The following is a 17,555-nucleotide window of genomic DNA, read 5'->3' on the forward strand; positions in this document are numbered from 1 at the left end:
GGTCCCCATCGAGGGCCAGTTCCCAGAGGAGAGCAGGGTGGCCCTGGGGGTGGCAGGGGGCCGAGGTGGAGGGACTCTCCCGCTGCAGCTGCTGGGTGGGGCCCGATGCTCCGCCACCTGCTTCCTCGACCGAGCTTGGTAGAGGCGACGGGGTCCCCTGGGGGGCCCCCTGGTGCTGGGGTTGCTTCCACACACAGACAGGGAGGTTGAGGCCGAGACTCCATGGGCACGTTGGGTGGTGCTGGGCATTGTTCCTGCGGACAGAGCAGAGGGAAGGAGGCATCCAAGCTGCCCGGAGAACTGTCCTTCCCCGGGTTGGGGAGGGGACTCCCTGCTGCACCCTCCTGCCTGGCCAAAGCCTGCAGGGGAGAGTCACAGGGCGAGAGCCCCTCTGCCAGGGAAGCAGGCCCAGGAAGTGGGGGTGGGGCTCAGCCTGGCTCACCAAGGCTACCACAGTGGAGAAATGGAAGAGGAAGTGCTCGATGGTGACCCTGACCTTGGGGCTTTCCCTCTGACCTCACGTCACAGATTCACAGCTGGCGGAGGCAGCGGTGGGGGGATGGGATGGGGGGAGGTTGACCTTCCGTCCATCCACGTGTCTGAGTGCAGCTCATCTCGTGTCCGTACCTCACGCCAACTTGTATCTGAGCCAGAAATCCATCCTCCCTAGATGGACCCTCCTGCACTCGAGGTGCTGGGGGCGCGGGACGCATCCCGCCTGCCTTTAGTTTCATCGGTGAAGTGGGATGATAACTGCCTTGTGGGGATCAGGACGAGCTGAGGCCATGTCCCGATAGCTGTCTAAGCTAGAGAACTAGTTCAAACGTGGTTATAATTGGAACGTGAATGAGGAAGGCCAGGAAGGGAGCACGAGGGCGCTAAGCCCTCCTTCCAGATGACTCAGGTGAGGCTAGCACAATCTTTTTTTTTTTTTTTTTCTTCAGCATGAAAAGAATGACTCTTCGGGAAGCAACTCAGCATTCTCTTTCCTAAATCTAACTAAGGATCTATTTGGCCGCCCTGAGCATTCCTTGTCACAAAATTCCCAGAGAGCATTTTCTGTACTAAGCCACGCGGCCAGTCAGGGCAAAGAGCGTCACTATTTTGCCCTGTTGTAAAACTGTAGCCCAGAAGATGTGCAAAACCCCTGTGTGCTCACCAGACCGGGGAACCTTCCGCTGGGAGGGTAGCTGAGTCTCCTCGCAAACTGGCCCTAGCACAGGGCTTGCTCCAGGTCACCTCAGAAGAGTAGAAAAGAAAGTCAATTGCATTAGTTTGTCCCTCGGGGATCTCTTGGGGGGTAAAAATCTGCTTGGCTTCAGCGTGCGTTCTGAAGACTGAAAGAATGGATTTCTTCATTGCCCGAAAGCTGGTCCCCGCCTCCCACATGTGACCAAGGGAACCAGAATGACCTGGTGTGTGTAGACCCGGTGCATGAGACACTATGGACAGGGCGGGTGGACGAGGGCGTAGGAGAGACAGAGGCCCCTCCAGGCAGGTCTGTGACTCTGCAGATCCACAGGCCCTCGGGGAACTGGCAGGGGGACCCCGTCAGGCAGGGGGGCTGCCCGCTGGTTCTTTCAGGGGCTTGGAGGCTCCTCTTGCCCTCCTCTCAGAACGGCTCTGCCCACCTCTCCCTGCTCCCAGCTGCCTGTGCTGACTCACGGTTCCCACACCCCAGGATTTCTTGGTCCATAATGGCACCCAGCCACCATCTTCCTCTGGCCCCCTCAGTGGCTCGTGGCCCCAGCTCCCCTGCCAGGCCATATGTTTCTAGGGCCAGTGGCCAGCCCTGCACCAGCCCTCTCCGGGTTGGTTGCTCAACCCTGGTCCCATGAGCTATGGCAGGGAGAGAGGTGGTATAGGGCCCCTTGTAAGCATTGTCCTTAGGACAGCGGTGGCTGTGTTGGGTGGATTCAGCTGGAAGGGAAAGTTGGATGCGGGAGGCCAATTGCGTAGCACAGGAGAACTAGCATACAACGAGCTCGGCTCTAGTTACTACTTGGAACGCATGGATTGTACCTCCAGTTTAACTTCTGCTTCACGGTCTGGAACAGCTTAACTGAGTTAGAGTCTACACACCACAAAGTTCACCCGTTTAAAGTTTATAATTCAATGGTCTTTAGTACGTGCCCTGAGTTGTGTGACCATCACCACAATCCATGTTGGAATCGTTACCTCGTGCCCCAAAGAAACCCTGTGCCCCTTAGCAGTCAGCCCCGCTTACTCTGCCTTCTCCCAGCCTTGGGCAACCGCCAGTCTGCTTCCTGTCTGTGGGTTTGCCTCTTGTAGACATTTCACATCCAGGGAATCACACCACGTGTGGTCTTCGGTGCCTCACCTCTTTCACGCAGCACAGTGTTTCCAAGGGTTATCCACGTTGTGGCATGAATCAGGGCTTTATTCCTTTTTATGGCCAAATAATATTCCACCTGGGACATACAGACACCCCCTATTTAGCCCCTCAGGTGGCCACTTACCACATACCTCCGCCTGTCCTTACTTTCCTCGTGTGCTGGGAGGCTGGCCAGGACATGGACAGCAGCAGCAGGAACAGGAACACCACGAAAGCTGCCAGGCTCACCCAGAAGGCGATGACGATTGAATCTGTGGGAGGTGGACACGCATCAGTGTGATGTCACAGGGCCCCGGGAAGCGAGGGCCCGCATGTGCTGGGGATGGGGCTCTGGGGCTAAGTCTTCTCGGCTGTGATGGGGGGGTGGAGGTACAGGGGCAGATTTTTCCATTAATGACAACCTTGGGAAGGAAACGGTCAACAGCAGGGACCTGGCGTTTTCCCAGGGCCACGGGCCTCTGGGTGAGTGTAGGGGGCTTCCTGAGGGGAAAACACAGTAAATGAAGTTGGGTGACACCTCATGGGTTTGCTTTTTCGGCTGCTACTGATGCTCAGAGAACGGATTTCCCCTCCTCCCTTCCTCTGCGGAGGGAGAAGAAAGAGCTGTGAGCAACTTCTCGTGGCAAGACGGCCTCCCCTCCCCTGTGAGGGCGGCAGCCCCTACCAGCCTGGTTAGGGACAGCTTCAAAGACCCCAAGATCAGAGACTTAGAAAAAAGGATGTGCGCTAGGCCACTGTGCCAGCCTGCCGCATGACGGGCCAGGCCCTTCCTGCTGTGGAGTTGTCACCCAAGGCCTGCCACGGCCAGCCTGCTAGAGGTGGAAAGAGCTTGTCCCTTTCTTTCCGAGGGACAGGCCCAGCTGTGGGGCAGTGGCAGGAGGAAAAAGCACTATTGCAGCCACTACTCTGGCTGTATCTGTGGCCGGAGGTGAAAGGACATAGGGAAAACAGGAAAGATGCTTAGTCTCTTCTGGGCCCTGGGTAGAACCTGGCAGGCCAGGAGGTTCCTTTCTCTGAGACTCAGGGTCTGGAACTTTCGGCAAGTTGCTAGGGAACTGCTGGGGTATAGTTTCTCGTGGGGGTTGTCTTTAGCTCTGGGCACAGAGTACCAGGCTCATAATAAGTGTCTGCAAGTATCTTATCCCAGACACACTCATGCCCCCAGGACAAGATGCCCCAGACCAGGATATGCTAGGCACCTACATGTGTGACCAAAGGAAGCCACTGAAGGATGGTAATCAACACGCGTGTATTAAGCACGTACAGGAGCCAGGCTTTGCTGGGGGCTGTTAAGGATTCAGAGGGGGCCAACCTAGCCCACCAGAAATCGCTGACCCCCTTCAGGATGCTGCATCTCTCCCCCAGCCTCCTCCTCGGCACTCCTGCTGCACTGCCTGTGCTAGCCCTGCCCTGCCTTCTGTTGGATTCTGTTCAAACAAAAGATGTCCTTGTGATGGATTCAAATGAAAAGATGTTTATAAATGGGTGAACAAATGAACAAATAACTGAATGAATGAATGGAGGATTAGAGATCTATGAGTCAGTCGTGGGGTAAATAATAGTAATTCAGTAAAGATCGTTGCCTCTGCCCTCTATGATCCAAGACAGGCAGAGGGAGGAACTGAGACCTTGTAAGAGTTGATTTTAGGTCCTAAAAGTGTCAAAAATAGGTGATGAGGAAAAGATGCAGTATTTGCAAAAGGAGTCATGGACCTCCACCACCTAGTAATGCATCAGCAACTTGGCACTCACACTGAAGACAGGCAAGGACAGCGAAGCCCCCCAGGCTGACTCTCACATCCTCCCTGCTTTCTGTCCCTGACCTGAGAAACCGCTGGGGGTGCCCTAGAGCAACAAACTGTTGAAGGGGACGTATGGGCTCCTGGGAAATAGGAAACGAGGTGGTTGCCATCTGTCTTAAGCTTAAGGACTTTTTAAAAAAATTTTTATTGGAGTATAGTTGATTTACAATGTTGTGTTAGTTTCAGGTATACAACAAAGTGAATCAGTTGTACGTATACATATATCCACTCTTTTCTTTAGATTCTTTTCCCATATAGGCCATTACAGAGTATTTATTTATTTTTGTGGTACGCGGGCCTCTCACTGTTGTGACCTCTCCCGTTGCAGAGCACAGGCTCCAGACGCACAGGCCCAGCGGCCATGGCTCACGGGCCCAGCCGCTCCGCGGCATGTGGGATCTTCCCGGACTGGGGCACGAACCCGTGTCCCCTGCATCAGCAGGCGGACTCTCAACCACTGCGCCACCAGGGAAGCCCCCATTACAGAGTATTGAGTAGAGTTTCCTGTGCTGTACGGTAGGTTCTTATTAGTTATCTATTTCATATACAGTAGTGTGTATATGTCAATCAAAAGAAGCCTCTGGGGCTTCCCTGGTGACACAGTGATTGAGAGTCCGCCTGCCGATGCAGGGGACACAGGTTCGTGCCCCGGTCTGGGAAGATCCCACATGCCACGGAGCGGCTGGGCCCGTGAGCCATGGCCGCTGGGCCTGCGCGTCCGGAGCCTGTGCTCCGCAACGGGGGAGGCCACAACAGTGAGAGGCCTGCGTACCGCAAAAAAAAAAAAAAAAAAAAGAAAAGAAGCCTCTGACTTTCTTAGTGTTCCTTGCCTGCTCACTGTGTATTATTCCACAATATCTGCTTCGGTTCAACTCTGTCCCAAAGAGTCACCATTTATTGTATAACCCTCAAAGTATAAGAGTATGCATGTTTTCAGAAAATATGGTTTGGGATTTTTATTGTATAAGGAACTTTCAGATGTCTGCAGACACTAACGCTCTTTTACTTTCATAAAAGTAATGCAGGATTTGAGGTCTTTGGCACCCAAGTAAGTTCCGTCAGAGCCTCTAAGAAAACAGCTTCCACCCTGAGCAGTTGAGACACCCCCCTCCCCTCTCCCAGGCTCACACTGTCTGTCCCAGCCCTTGGTCATTATCTCCAGATGCTGAGCAGGAAATGAGATGTTACCGCTCCCAGAACACAGTGTCTTCAGAGAAGTGAAATTTTAATTTCGCCAGACCAAAAAGGCAAACAGTAGCCACTAGCTGTTTCCTGTACTGTATTCTATTTCATCGTGTTCCGTTGAAAAAGGCAGCCAAGAAAATAGGGTTTTTTCCTCTTCTTCCTGAAGGTTCTGCCTAAGTGCTTGAGAGAACATTTTGTACCAAGGGTGAGAGCTGTCATTCCCCCGTGTTGGAAATGTTTAACCATCCGTGGGCTTGTCTTTACAACAAGGAGCGCCAGGCTGGCTTGACCATGAAACTGGTCCGGCCACGGAAATCTCCCCTTCCCTTCCCTCTTCTCCAAGGTCCTAGAATAAAATTAACCCCAAGGGTTTTCCCTTCTTGGGGAATAATAACAGGGTTAAGGGCCTAGGCTCTGGAGGCTAACAAATTCTGACTTGGTCATTTCCTAGCTGTTTGATCTCAGGCAATCTGAGATTTTTACATCTCTAAATTTATTAACAGATAAACTCCTTATCTGTTAAATGGGGATAACAGTATGTGTTTTTTGGCTGTTAGGCAAATTAAATAAACTAATATGTATATGCAATGTACATGGCACGATTCCTTGTTTAATGGTCATGAACCAAGGTATAAATAGAACTAATATTATTTCAGTTACAAGGGCTTTGTGGCAAGTAATATCACAGCATCCTTCAAGCTCACTACAATGTAAGCTATGAGTGAAGGTAATTGTAGCATAGACTGCTGGCTGTCAATCCTAATGTTTGCTTTCGCATGCTTCCATAGTAATAGAACCCCTCTTTTAGCAGGTCACGTGGCTTCCTGGCATGAAGACTACATTTCCCAGCCTCCCTTTCAGTTAGTAGGGTCATGAGACAAGGTTCTGGCCAATGAGATGTGAGTGGAGCAGTTACAGGACAGCTTCTAGGAGTCCTTCTGCAGAGATGGCTGGATTTCTAAAACCCATGTCCCTTCTTATGCCCTTACTCCATTTTGTTGCCCAGAACATGGATGTGATGGCTAGAGCCAGGCTTGGATGGCAGGGATGGCAGAGATATGAGCTACAACAAAGCCACTTCTTGAAGATTTCATGGAGCTGACCTACCATCCCATCCTTCAAACTTGTACATGAAAGAGAAATCAACATCTGTTTTATCTGGAACTCTGTTAATTTAACCAATTTTCTCTATTGAATCTATAAAAAAATGGACTTTTTAAATGAACGTATCAAAACTGACAAATCCAAATGAAGGCGGACCTTCAAAATAATCATCCGCTCTCTACCACAGAGTCATCTAAATTTTCCTAAAATACATACGATGATCAAACATTTATAAATTCTTCTTTTGCAATTACCTTGAAGGACACACACACACACACACACACACACACACACACACCAATTTTGCTACCTTATGAGATATTTTATTTTTGACAACCAGCTGGTATCAGTCAGCTTAAGTCCATTCACCTGATTGGTTTCTGGGTGATTCTTAACTATTTCCCAGAAGCAAATCCACTCTCCAAAGAAATACATAATTTATCTCTGTGGGCATTTCATAGAATGTGTCATGGCCACCAAAGTCATTTCCAAAGTAAGAGTTCCAAGCAGTTTTTGAGCAATGACAGACTCATTCAAGTTTGGCAGTTCCACATGGGGCTAGCTAGATGGGAAATTTGTTCCAAGGTAAACATACTCATATCTTTGTTTAAAAATCACTTTCACTGCTTACGTCATGTCCATGGGACTGACCATTTGCTGAAGACTTAAACATCATAATTAAAGTTGTAACCTGAACTTGATCCCTCTGACCAAAAGAGAAGAGTTATATATAGGTCCTTTGTTCAATCTTTACCCTGAAATCTATGCATTGTGTTCCGAAGAGATTGGTTAGTGGTGTGTTTTTGTTCTTCCTTTCCTAGCTGTCAGAGAAGCAGATGAACAGACTGCCTTATTATTATTTATTTTTTCACATCTTTATTGGAGTCTAATTGCTTTACAATGGTGTGTTTGTTTCTGCTGTATAACAAAGTGAATCAGCTATACATACACATATATCCCCATATCTCCTCCCTCTTGCGTCTCCCTCCCACACTCCCTATTCCACCCCTCTAGGTGGTCACAAAGCACCGAGCTGATCTCCCTGTGCTATGCGTCTGCTTCCCACTAGCTCTCTATTTTACATTTGGTAGTGTCTATATGTCCATGCCACTCTCTCACTTCATCCCAGCTTACCAGACTTCCTTATTATTGCAGCCGCCAGAGGCAGTGCATCAGCAGAAGTCAATATGGGCCATGACAAATTCTTCCTAACCCCTAATTAAACGAAGAAGACATATTGACCTGAGAAGTAAATAATACAGCAGTAAAGCCAGACACTACCCAAGGAAAATCAATTCATCTCACTGCTCCCTGCAAGGGAGTACTTGAGTAGTATCTGGAGACTCATGGTATTAAAATAATCTGTATGGTTGCTGTAAGACTGGAATATGGGACTGCTTTTTTCTCCTAAGCTTAGCTGCTGAAAAGGGAACAAATAGAAGATCAAACGTGTAATCAGTCTGTTCAGGCAGGGTCTCAGGAAACAGATTTGCATTTTCCACCTTTCTGACGGTGTTGGGAAGATTCTTAACCTTTCCGTGAAACAGAAGCCACGTCTGAAAAATCACAAGGCTAACAATCCTTGTGATGTCCCTGTAACAGAATCACACCAGCCTTTAAGCCATCCTGGGAAAGGGCAACCCACAGCCTTCAAGTGAGCACTGAGTGCTCATAAAAATATATCTAAATCCCTAGACGTTTCCAATTATCTGCCCAACCATGGTGGAATAAATTGCACTGTCTGGGCATGAACACAAAAATCTTAAATTCCTTCCTGCTTGTTAGGTTAACACATGAGCTCGGGGATTTTTTCTTCTATTTTTGTCTTCTCTACTTGACATAGGAGTTGAACCCAGCCTGGACTTCGCCATGCCTACCAGCCACCCTAGGTGACCTTCTAGTGAGACGATCTGAGCGAGAGCTTTGCCTCTTTGCCCAAAGCATTCCCAGCATCTTTCTGTCTTTGATGTGCACCCCTGCAGAGACCTGGGATAGGATGCTTTCTGATTTGTTTGACTGGGTTGGCGATCCAGCCCAGAGGAACTGGCAGGCAGAGAAAGTCACATTGGTCAGCAAAGGAGGTCACCTGCTTGCTGTGGTTGACCTCTGTCCACCCTCACCTGGACTCACGCTTACCTTACCGTACCTTCGAAGCCAAGTAACAGAGCATCCCTGAGACTGCCCAATGCTGCCTTTTGCTGATCATCGCAGAAAACAAAAGTGACACAGTGATAACGGGAGCACAGAGATTGGATGAGGGAGATTTCTGCTTTTGCACTTTTTAGGCTTTTTCTTTTTTAGTGAACTTTTTTGAATTCAAATACTAAGGACAAAAATAGGCGAGACATCTTTACTTAACACACAACAGTGGCAGAAGTTCTTCTCTCCCCAAGGCCACTGCTTGTAAGAGCAAAATTCTGGAAACATTCTGTATGTTCAAAGATACATATTTCTAGAACACCATGCAGCTATTGGCAAAATTTTTGTGAAAGAATATTTAACAACATGGGAAAACAAAATACTGTGAGGTCAGTAAGAGCAGGGTACAAAACAGCATGCACAGCCAGATCTGATTTGAAATATATCTAGGAGGCAGGATGTGCAGAGTGAATTCTCTCTGTCTGCTTCAGCTGATGGCCAAGACAAAGGTGCCACTATAGACTGAATGTTTGTGTCTCCTCCCCACCATTCATATGTGGAAGCCCTAATCCCCAGTGTGATGATTTCTGGACGTGGGGCCTTTGAGAGGTAATTAGGGTTAGAGGAGGTCATGAGGGTGGAGCCCTCATTAGGATTGGCGACCTCATAAGAAGAGAAAGAGACACACATACACTCTTTCACCATTTGCACCAAGGAAAGGCCCTGTGAGCAGACAAAGAGAAGGTGGCCGTCTACAAGCCAGGAAGCAAGTCCTCACCAGGCAGAGACTCTACTGCCACATTGATCTTGGACTTCCAGCCTCCAGAACTGTGAGAAATAAATGTCTGTTACTTAAGCCAGCCTGTGATAGTTTGTTATAGCAGCCCAAGGAGACTAAGACAGGGCTTGACTACTTAAACTCTGACTGGGTGATGCTTAGCTCTAAGGAATTTTCTTTAGAGACAGTAGATAGTATTTGGAGTCCCCCAGGACCCTCATCCTGTAGGAGAGGGTGCCCTGCCCTCGAGTCCATGGGGACAATCCAGGGCATTCCCTATGTGTCTGTTGCATACTTCCCAGCCTGCAGACCTGTGGGAAATAAATTTCTGTTGTTTATAATCCACCCAGTCTATAGTATTTTGTTATAGCAGCCTGAAAGGACTAATACAGGCTGCTGTAACAAAGTACCGTGTCTGGGGTAACTTAAACAACAGAAATTAATTTTCTCACAGCTCCGGAGGTTGGAGGTCCAAGACCAAAGTGTCAGCAGGGTCGGTTTCTTCTGGGGCCTCTCTCCTTGGCCTGTCTTTCACTGGGTCCTCCCATGGTCATCCCCCTGTGTGTGTCTGTGTTCTAATCTCTTCTTACAAGGGCACCAGTCGCTCTGGATTACGGCCCAGCCTAATGACCTCATTTTAACTTAATCATCTCTGTAAAGGTCTGATCTCCAAATACAGTCACCTTCTGGGGTACTGGGAGTTAGAACCTCAACATAAGAATTTGGTGGGGGGCCGGAGGACACAATTCAGCCTATAACGCCAAGGAAGGACGAACTTGGAAGGGGTTCAGACCTCCCTGGAGGAGATGTGGTTTGGCCACTGGATGGCAGAGGGGTTGGGTCGTTCAGCCGGGCCTGAGCTTGCCTGGAGCTGCTGGACAAACCATGGAGAGCCCTCTGGAGGCCTGGTGTGTGTGTGTGTCGGGGGGGTGGGGGTGTTGAGGGGGAAGGGAGGAAGATGGAGGAGTTGTGGCGCCTCCCCCACCGACCACAGGTTTCCCCGGGGGCTTTGGTTTCTTTGTCTACATGGCTGCAGAGAGGTTATTGCCACACCCGAGGCTGCAAGATCTCAGGGAGACGGTGTTCTGGGCCAGGGACCAGGGCTAGTTCCCCCAGACGTCCCCACGCCCTCACTGCTGAACCCCCAACCCTGGTGCTCCAGCGGTGCCCTCCAGAGCCCTCTCCTGAGAAAGCCTAACACGTGCTCACTTTAAAGAAAATTCCACCTTTGATCACAGAGCCTAGTTTGAAGGGCGCATTCAGAGCTGAGAGGCAATAAATTGATAATTGGTGCAAATATTCATCATAAAAATTAATAATGTGTGCAAGAGCCGCCTACTTCACATTAGTTTATTCATTCATTCAGCAAACAGCTATTGTGTGCCTACTGTGTGCTAGGCACTATTTAGGAGCTCGGGAGAGAGAGAGAGAGAAAGGTGGACAAAGGTTCCTGCTCTGCTGGATCTGACATCCGGGTGAGAATCTGCCTCCTGATCATGACAAGTGTCCTGGGAAGAGTCCTGAGGCATCAGAGCTGGAATTTAGGTCCTGGCTCTGTGACTAGTCAGCTGGGTGACATTAAGTAAGCCACTTGGCCTCTCTGAGCCTCACGTACTTCTATTCCCATGGCTGTAACACCGGAGCACGCTCATTCGTTCATTTATGCGGCCACTCCCTCCTATACTGTGAACTCCTAAGGGTAGGGATCTTTTCAACTTTATGCTTCCGGCCCCAGCACATGGCTGTTTCCTGCCCACGTGTCACCACTACCCTACTGACCCTCACATTTATATGTTCACCAGAACCATTTTCTTAGCAAGAAAATCGGCCCTTGTCTCTTCCCTGCTTACAATTTTAAATGACTCCCTGCAGTTTACAGGGATCCTCCCAGGCTGGCCTGCAAGAATCTGGCCCCCGGGGATCTGGAGCTCATCCTTTGTCACTCTTCCCAAAACACCCTCCCGGAAGCACATCTTTTATATACAGGAGTGTAACTGTTCTCTACCCTGTGCCCGCGCCCTGAGTAGCAGGCAAATTCTCATCAATTTTTTGGACTCAGCTTTGCCACATCTTCCCTGGGAAGCCTTCCTTCACCTCTTACTTCTCCCCAGGGGTGTCCTTCTCTGTGCTCTGTGGGCAACTTTCCCAAATCTCCAGCCTAACACCATTAACTGAATAAACATTTATTACTGATCAGTATCTCCCACTTGACCGGAGGGTTGAGGATAAACAGAGTGACCTGCTTGATCTCTTCCTCGAGCCAGTGTCATCTACAAAAAGGGTCTGGTCTAGACTAAGAGAGACTCCAGGGACCAGACACAGCTCATCAGCATGGAGTGGACAAAATAACTCTCATGCACAATTGGGGGGAACTGGGAAAATTTGCATATAGACCGGAGATTAGATGATACTAAGAAATAATTGTTGAAGAGTTTAGATGTACTGTGATGGCCTAACTTTTAATAGTTGCCTAAATTTGCTGGAGGAGTGTCATGAGGTCTCTAACCTACTTGGAAATACATCAGCACAAAATAGATCAACGTGGTAATAAAATAAAACAGTTGTTGAATAAAACAGGACGTGGAGTTAGTCAATTTGCTTTTATACCTCCAGCTCCCATACAACTGTCTGACGTGTAATGGATAGTACAGAATTTTGATTGTTGACTTAATCATGAGCAATGGCCAGAAGGTGGGAAAAGGTATGGAGTGTTTCTGGTCTGGTGCAGAAGTGGATGTCTTTGAAAAGATTGAAAACAAAATTGACAGCGCCTAATTTCAGAGGGACTAGCAGGAGGAAAAGGGGGCGTAGACCTATTGGGGAAGGCAGGGGCAGGGAAATGACCAAAGGGCACATGGTTGAGCCTGCAGTCCCTCCTATGCAAGGACGCCATGAATAGTTACACAGGCTGCACACTGCTCAAGGGACCCCACCTGAATGGGTTGTGATTAGCTGTGTGCCCAAAGGAGGAGGCTTTTTTTCTAATTTTCTCTACCATGGAGGTTAGTGGCAGCCCTGTTCCTATGTTTGTGGGGCTTGAGGAAGGAGAGGAGAATTAAGGTGACCATCCGATGTGCCTGGGTTTCTCAATATGCATCCATGGGACAGTCCTGGGCAAACCTAGAAGGTTGGTTGCCCTCAGGAGAGTGAAGCAAGAGAAAGAAGAGGTTGAGGAGATGGAAGTGAAGATGGAGAGAGACCGAAACCAGGGGAAAGAAGAAGATAAGCTTGTAGGTTGATGTTTTCCAAAGGGACCAGAAAATGGAGTCATGGTCACCAGCTGATAACACAACTTCCCACAAGCTCAGCGCCCTGTCCTCCCCACCTGAGCTCTGCTGAGCATCCATAGGAGAGGATGTCCACTTTCCCATCCACTGGACCCAGCTTCATACAGTTACAGACAGGCCCAGGGAGGAGAGAGGGGACCCAAGGGAGTTCTCAGTTTCCCCTCAGCAGCTCCAGGCAGGAGTTATTACAAAACAGCACACAAAGTAGGAGTGCAATTGTATGTGGATGTATAGGTGTGTGTGTATGTCCATGCATGCACATGTGTATGTGTCTGTGTGCACATGAGGATACAGACACAGAACAACCCTAATTGGCTAGGCACTGAAATGTTAACACTGATTTTTTTTCTGACTGGTAGAGTGAAGTAATTTACTAAGGAGCATATCAACCTTTAAAAAATATATTTTAAAAACGTGGTCAGGGCCTCCCTGGTGGCGCAGTGGTTAAGAGTCCTCCTGCCAATGCAGGGGACACAGGTTCGTGCCCCGGTCCGGGAAGATCCCACATATTGCGGAGCGGCTGGGCCCGTGAGCCATGGCTGCTGAGCCTGCACGTCCGGAGCCTGTGCTCTGCAACGGGAGAGGCCACAACAGTGAGAGGCCCGCGTACCGCAAAAAAAAAAAAAAAAAAAAAAAAAAAAGTGGTCATAGTAACACACCATCATTTATTTATCCCATCTCCTGTTTCTGCCTACGACATACAGTGCTGCAGTGAGCATCGAAATACATGCATCCTTGTGGACACATGCAAGCATCTCCCGAGGTGGATGCCTGGGAGAGGGATGCTGAATGATGCCTGTGAACATCTGCAACGTCTCTGGTCCTTGCCAAGGTGCTCTCCCAAATGGTGAACCCAGATTTCCTCCCATCAGCGGCATTTGACAACACTAATTTCTGTACTTCTTACTCCAACACTTGAAATACCAACCTTTTAATTTTTGCTGATCCAGTGGGTGGGAAATGGTATCTGATTGTTCTTTCCCAGTGCATTTCCCTGATGACTTTTGACATTGAGCATTTCCTCATGTTCCTTGGCCATCTGAGTTCCTTCTGTTATTGTCTTTACATATCGATTGCCCATATATTTCTATTATTTTTGCTCTTGTTGATGGATGGGTTGTGTTGACTTATGAAATAATAAAGTGGTTTCCATTTTAAAAGAAAAATGATATTTCCAAAGTAGTTTCCAAAAATATACGGGAATAGTCACTGCAGTCTCTTTGTCATTCCTGGAATACACCAGGCGCTCCCCTCCCTCAGAGCCTTTGCCCTTGGTATTCTTGCTGCTTAAAAGACTCCTTCCCAAGACATCCTCAAGGCTTGATCTCTCACCTCTTCACAGGTCACCTTGGAGAGGCCTTTACCTACCACCCTAGTCAGGGTGTCAACCCTTCCTTGGGCCCCAGCTCTCCTAGCCACCCTTCCTATTTGATTTTTCTGTGGAGCACATCTTGCCATCTGCCATATTTTTGTTGTTTATTGTGAATTGAAGACTGCCTCCAATTTTTAATGCTTCTCCCACTAAAACCCATCTAATTCCCTCCTCCTGAATCTGGCCTGGCCTTGCTAACTTATTTGCCCACGATCACGGAGCTAGTAAGTAGCAGAGCTCAGATGTGAACTACAGCGGACAGGCTTGGGAGTCCATGCACCTAGCCCTGACGTAGCCACAGCCCCATGGCTGGTCACCCAGAAAAAACAAGACAATTAATCTATTCAGGGCATAAACACCCTGGTGGGACAGGGATTTTTGCCTAGCCCCAAAATTCTTTTCCAGAGACATTAGAAATTAAATTCAGATAAGACATGAAGCCTGGGATATGTGAGACACACACAGGAATAAAGGATCCCAGAAGGAGCACCTTTCCCTGTGGGTGTCAAAGCTTCCTGATACCTAGGGGTTGGGTATCAAATGGTATCTGATATCCATTGTAATAAATCTGGAGTTAACTTTCTAAGACACTAGGACACTTTTGAGACAGAATATTCTTTTAAGATGGATTTTTTTAAATAAATGAGATTTAAAATTTTTTTTATTTTATGTTTTTAATTAGTTAATTAATTTTTGGCCACACCACCACGTGGCTTGTGGGATCTTAGTTCCCCGACCAGGGATCGAACCTGGTGCCCTCAGCAGTGAAAGCGCCGAGTCCTAACCACTGGACCACCAGGGAATTTCCTTAAGATGGATTTCTTGATAGAGTTTAATTTATTTGTTTGGGGTTCCAATAAGCTGGGTGAGTTTCTTCAAATTGTAGATATCATGTTTTCTATTGTCTGTATGCAGATATGGGAGAGTTATTTTGGCAGTCCCCTAAGATGCATAACTTGAATCCTTGCTATGAAAATACCAGTCGAGAGCTTCCCTGGTGGCGCAGTGGTTGAGAGTCTGCCTGCCGATGCAGGGGACACGGGTTCGTGCCCCGGTCTGGGAGGATCCCACATGCCGCGGAGCGGCTGGGCCCGTGAGCCATGGCCGCTGAGCCTGCGTGTCCGGAGCCTGTGCTCCGCAACGGGAGAGGCCACAACAGTGAGAGGCCCGAGTACCGCGAAAAAAAAAAAAGAAAGAAAATACCAATCGATGTTTACTCTTCATGGGAGTGATGACCCAGCAACTGGCTTCCCCCTGTAGGAGTCAAAAGCCCCCAACATCTAGCTTGTCTGGAGGGTGGCAAGGCAGTGACTTGTCTCTCTGGTAAGATTCCTCACTGAGATCATCTTTACTGGGTTTGGGAGTTTGAGGAGGAATTTCTTATTTGACCTCATTTCTAGCTCCCCAGGTTGTAAACTTCCAACTCTAGTTCAAGTGTGCAGGAAAGAACATCTCAAACCTCATACACAATTTAGAGAACACCAGCCGTCTTCGTCAGAAATGGAAGTTGTTTGTGGGGAAGGGGGGAAGGGCAAAGGACTGAGATCACGGGTTCTAAATCTCTAGAGTTGCAAACGGTCCTCCCACCCAAAGCAGCTGGGAGACTCTTTGGAGCCCAGGTGGTGGCTGAGAGGGGTGTCTGGCACACAAAAGGACAGGAGTGTCTGAAGCTGAGCCAGAATTTTATTTAATTCATGTTAATTTCAAAAAGTCTTTCCTGAATGCAGATCTACATGTTGTCCAGATCAATATGTGTCCCGAAGTTCTGAACTTTTGATAATGTACTTATGTGGGCTTTTATTTCAAATCTGCCACTTTCTCCCTATTACTATATGTCTTCCTTACTGTGAGTCCTAGGTGAAAAGAAATCTGCATTTTAATGTCATGATTATATACCTTGTATCAGAAAACACATGCCAAATCATTTTCCCTCCAGAGGTTTTGCTACAGTGCCAGGGATACAGGAAGTCCTCAGCAAACATGAAACAGAAGTCCTCAGCCTTTGCAAGTTAGTTGTAAATGAAACAGGAAACAGGAACACTTCCTAACCAGACATTCTATAGCACTTTCCCCAAGGGCCCTGCCAGGGATATGCCTCCTTTTATTAAATGATACCATCCGAGTTTTTCAGTTTTGAGCTGGTGTGTAACAGACTATCTTTCTTTTCATACGAGAAACATCGGTTCCTTCTAAGGACTGCGTTCATTTTTTGAAGGACATAGTGTGTGATGGTAGTGAAATCCCAAGGAACGCAAGGGACTTCAGAATAGGCAGAGAGGATGGGCTCCTGAAACTGAGACTTTGTTTGTGTTTTGTTTTGTTTTTCATGTTCATTCACTCAGTTAACTCATTATCTTGACTGACTAGCTGGAATAATCAGAGGAGATTGCTGACAAAGTACCAAGTTACGCAAGAGATAAAGACTGGGCAGGGGCAAGGAGGAAAAGAATGTTTACTTGTCTGGTTGTCTTTTCTGAGACTGTGAAGATGAAACACTGGTGGGTATTTTAATAAGAATTAGTAAGTCACACATCTTAGGAGTGGACACAGTAACTCTCTCCCACATCTGTATAGAGACAACAGAAAACGTGAAATCTGCAATTTGCAGAAACTCATCTAGCTTATTGGAATCCCAGACAAATCTAACTCTATCAAGAAATCTATCTTACCAGTAGATTCTGCTCCCAAAGTGTCTTAGTTTCTCAGGAGGTTACTTCCAAACTTATTACAGAAGATAACAGATACACCCCCCATTCCCTTATATCCACGAGCTCAAGTCATGTTCTGGCTTCCCGGTGACATCTGTTGTAGTTCTTAAGTGAATGGAGAAAAGTCATTTGGGCCAAACCCCAGCCTCTGCCTGGCCAGCTTTCCCAGTTCGGGACTCACGTTTGTTGGCTTTCAGCTTCTTCTCATCCACGGGAATGAGGTCCAAGTAGTCCAGATAGTATTCGTAGCTGTAGTATGCGGTAGAGGCGTTGGTCCGGTTGGCCATGCCTGCGGCACTGGCAGGTGGCCCCTCCGGAGCTGCTCAGAGCTCTACCAGGAGGTTGCCCAGCTGATTTCTGTAAAATCATCCAAGTGTGTCTGTGGGTCTCCAGACTCAAGGCCTGCCCACTTATCAGAGCCGTTGGGCTCAGAGGAAGGTCAGAGGGGTGGGCCTGACATCTTCATGGTTCAAGTAGAGCGTTCCATCCTGCCCTGCTTGACGGAACTCCAAAACAAACAGAGCTACAAGGCTGGAGCCTGCAGTCCCAGTGCAGTTCCAGGTTGGCCCTCAGCGTCAGGGCAGGAAAACAGATCCCCCAGGGCCCCTTGAAAAGCAAGATGTGGACTAGGATTGGAAAGGACAGTCACTTTTTACCTTAAGTACTTAAAAAGTTAATCAACAAATCAAAAGCCTGGCAGTGCCCTTGACTTGCATTAAGGCAGCGCTTGGTGCTATTAAGCAGCCAGCAAATCACTGGCTTAGATTCCTTATCCGAGGGCCTGAGTGATGTCAGCCCTGAACTTGCAACCTCTCATGTCCACA

General features: G+C 48.2%; 1 protein-coding gene across 1 annotated transcript; it reads right to left on the reverse strand.

Moving 5' to 3' along the window:
* Positions 1–1,442: 1,442 nt before the first annotated feature.
* Positions 1,443–17,079, reverse strand: MRAP (melanocortin 2 receptor accessory protein; the record flags this gene model as incomplete). Its single annotated transcript, XM_081235319.1, has 3 exons — positions 16,913–17,079; positions 2,488–2,607; positions 1,443–1,534 (listed from the first exon to the last, which is right to left on the reverse strand). The coding sequence occupies exons 1-3, from the start codon at positions 17,016–17,018 to the stop codon at positions 1,443–1,445; spliced, it is 318 nt and encodes a 105-aa protein (XP_081091445.1). The 5' UTR covers positions 17,019–17,079.
* Positions 17,080–17,555: the final 476 nt, after the last annotated feature.

Source organism: Mesoplodon bidens, assembly GCF_964165515.1.
Source record: "Mesoplodon bidens genome assembly, chromosome: 5".
Lineage (NCBI taxonomy): Eukaryota > Metazoa > Chordata > Mammalia > Artiodactyla > Ziphiidae > Mesoplodon > Mesoplodon bidens.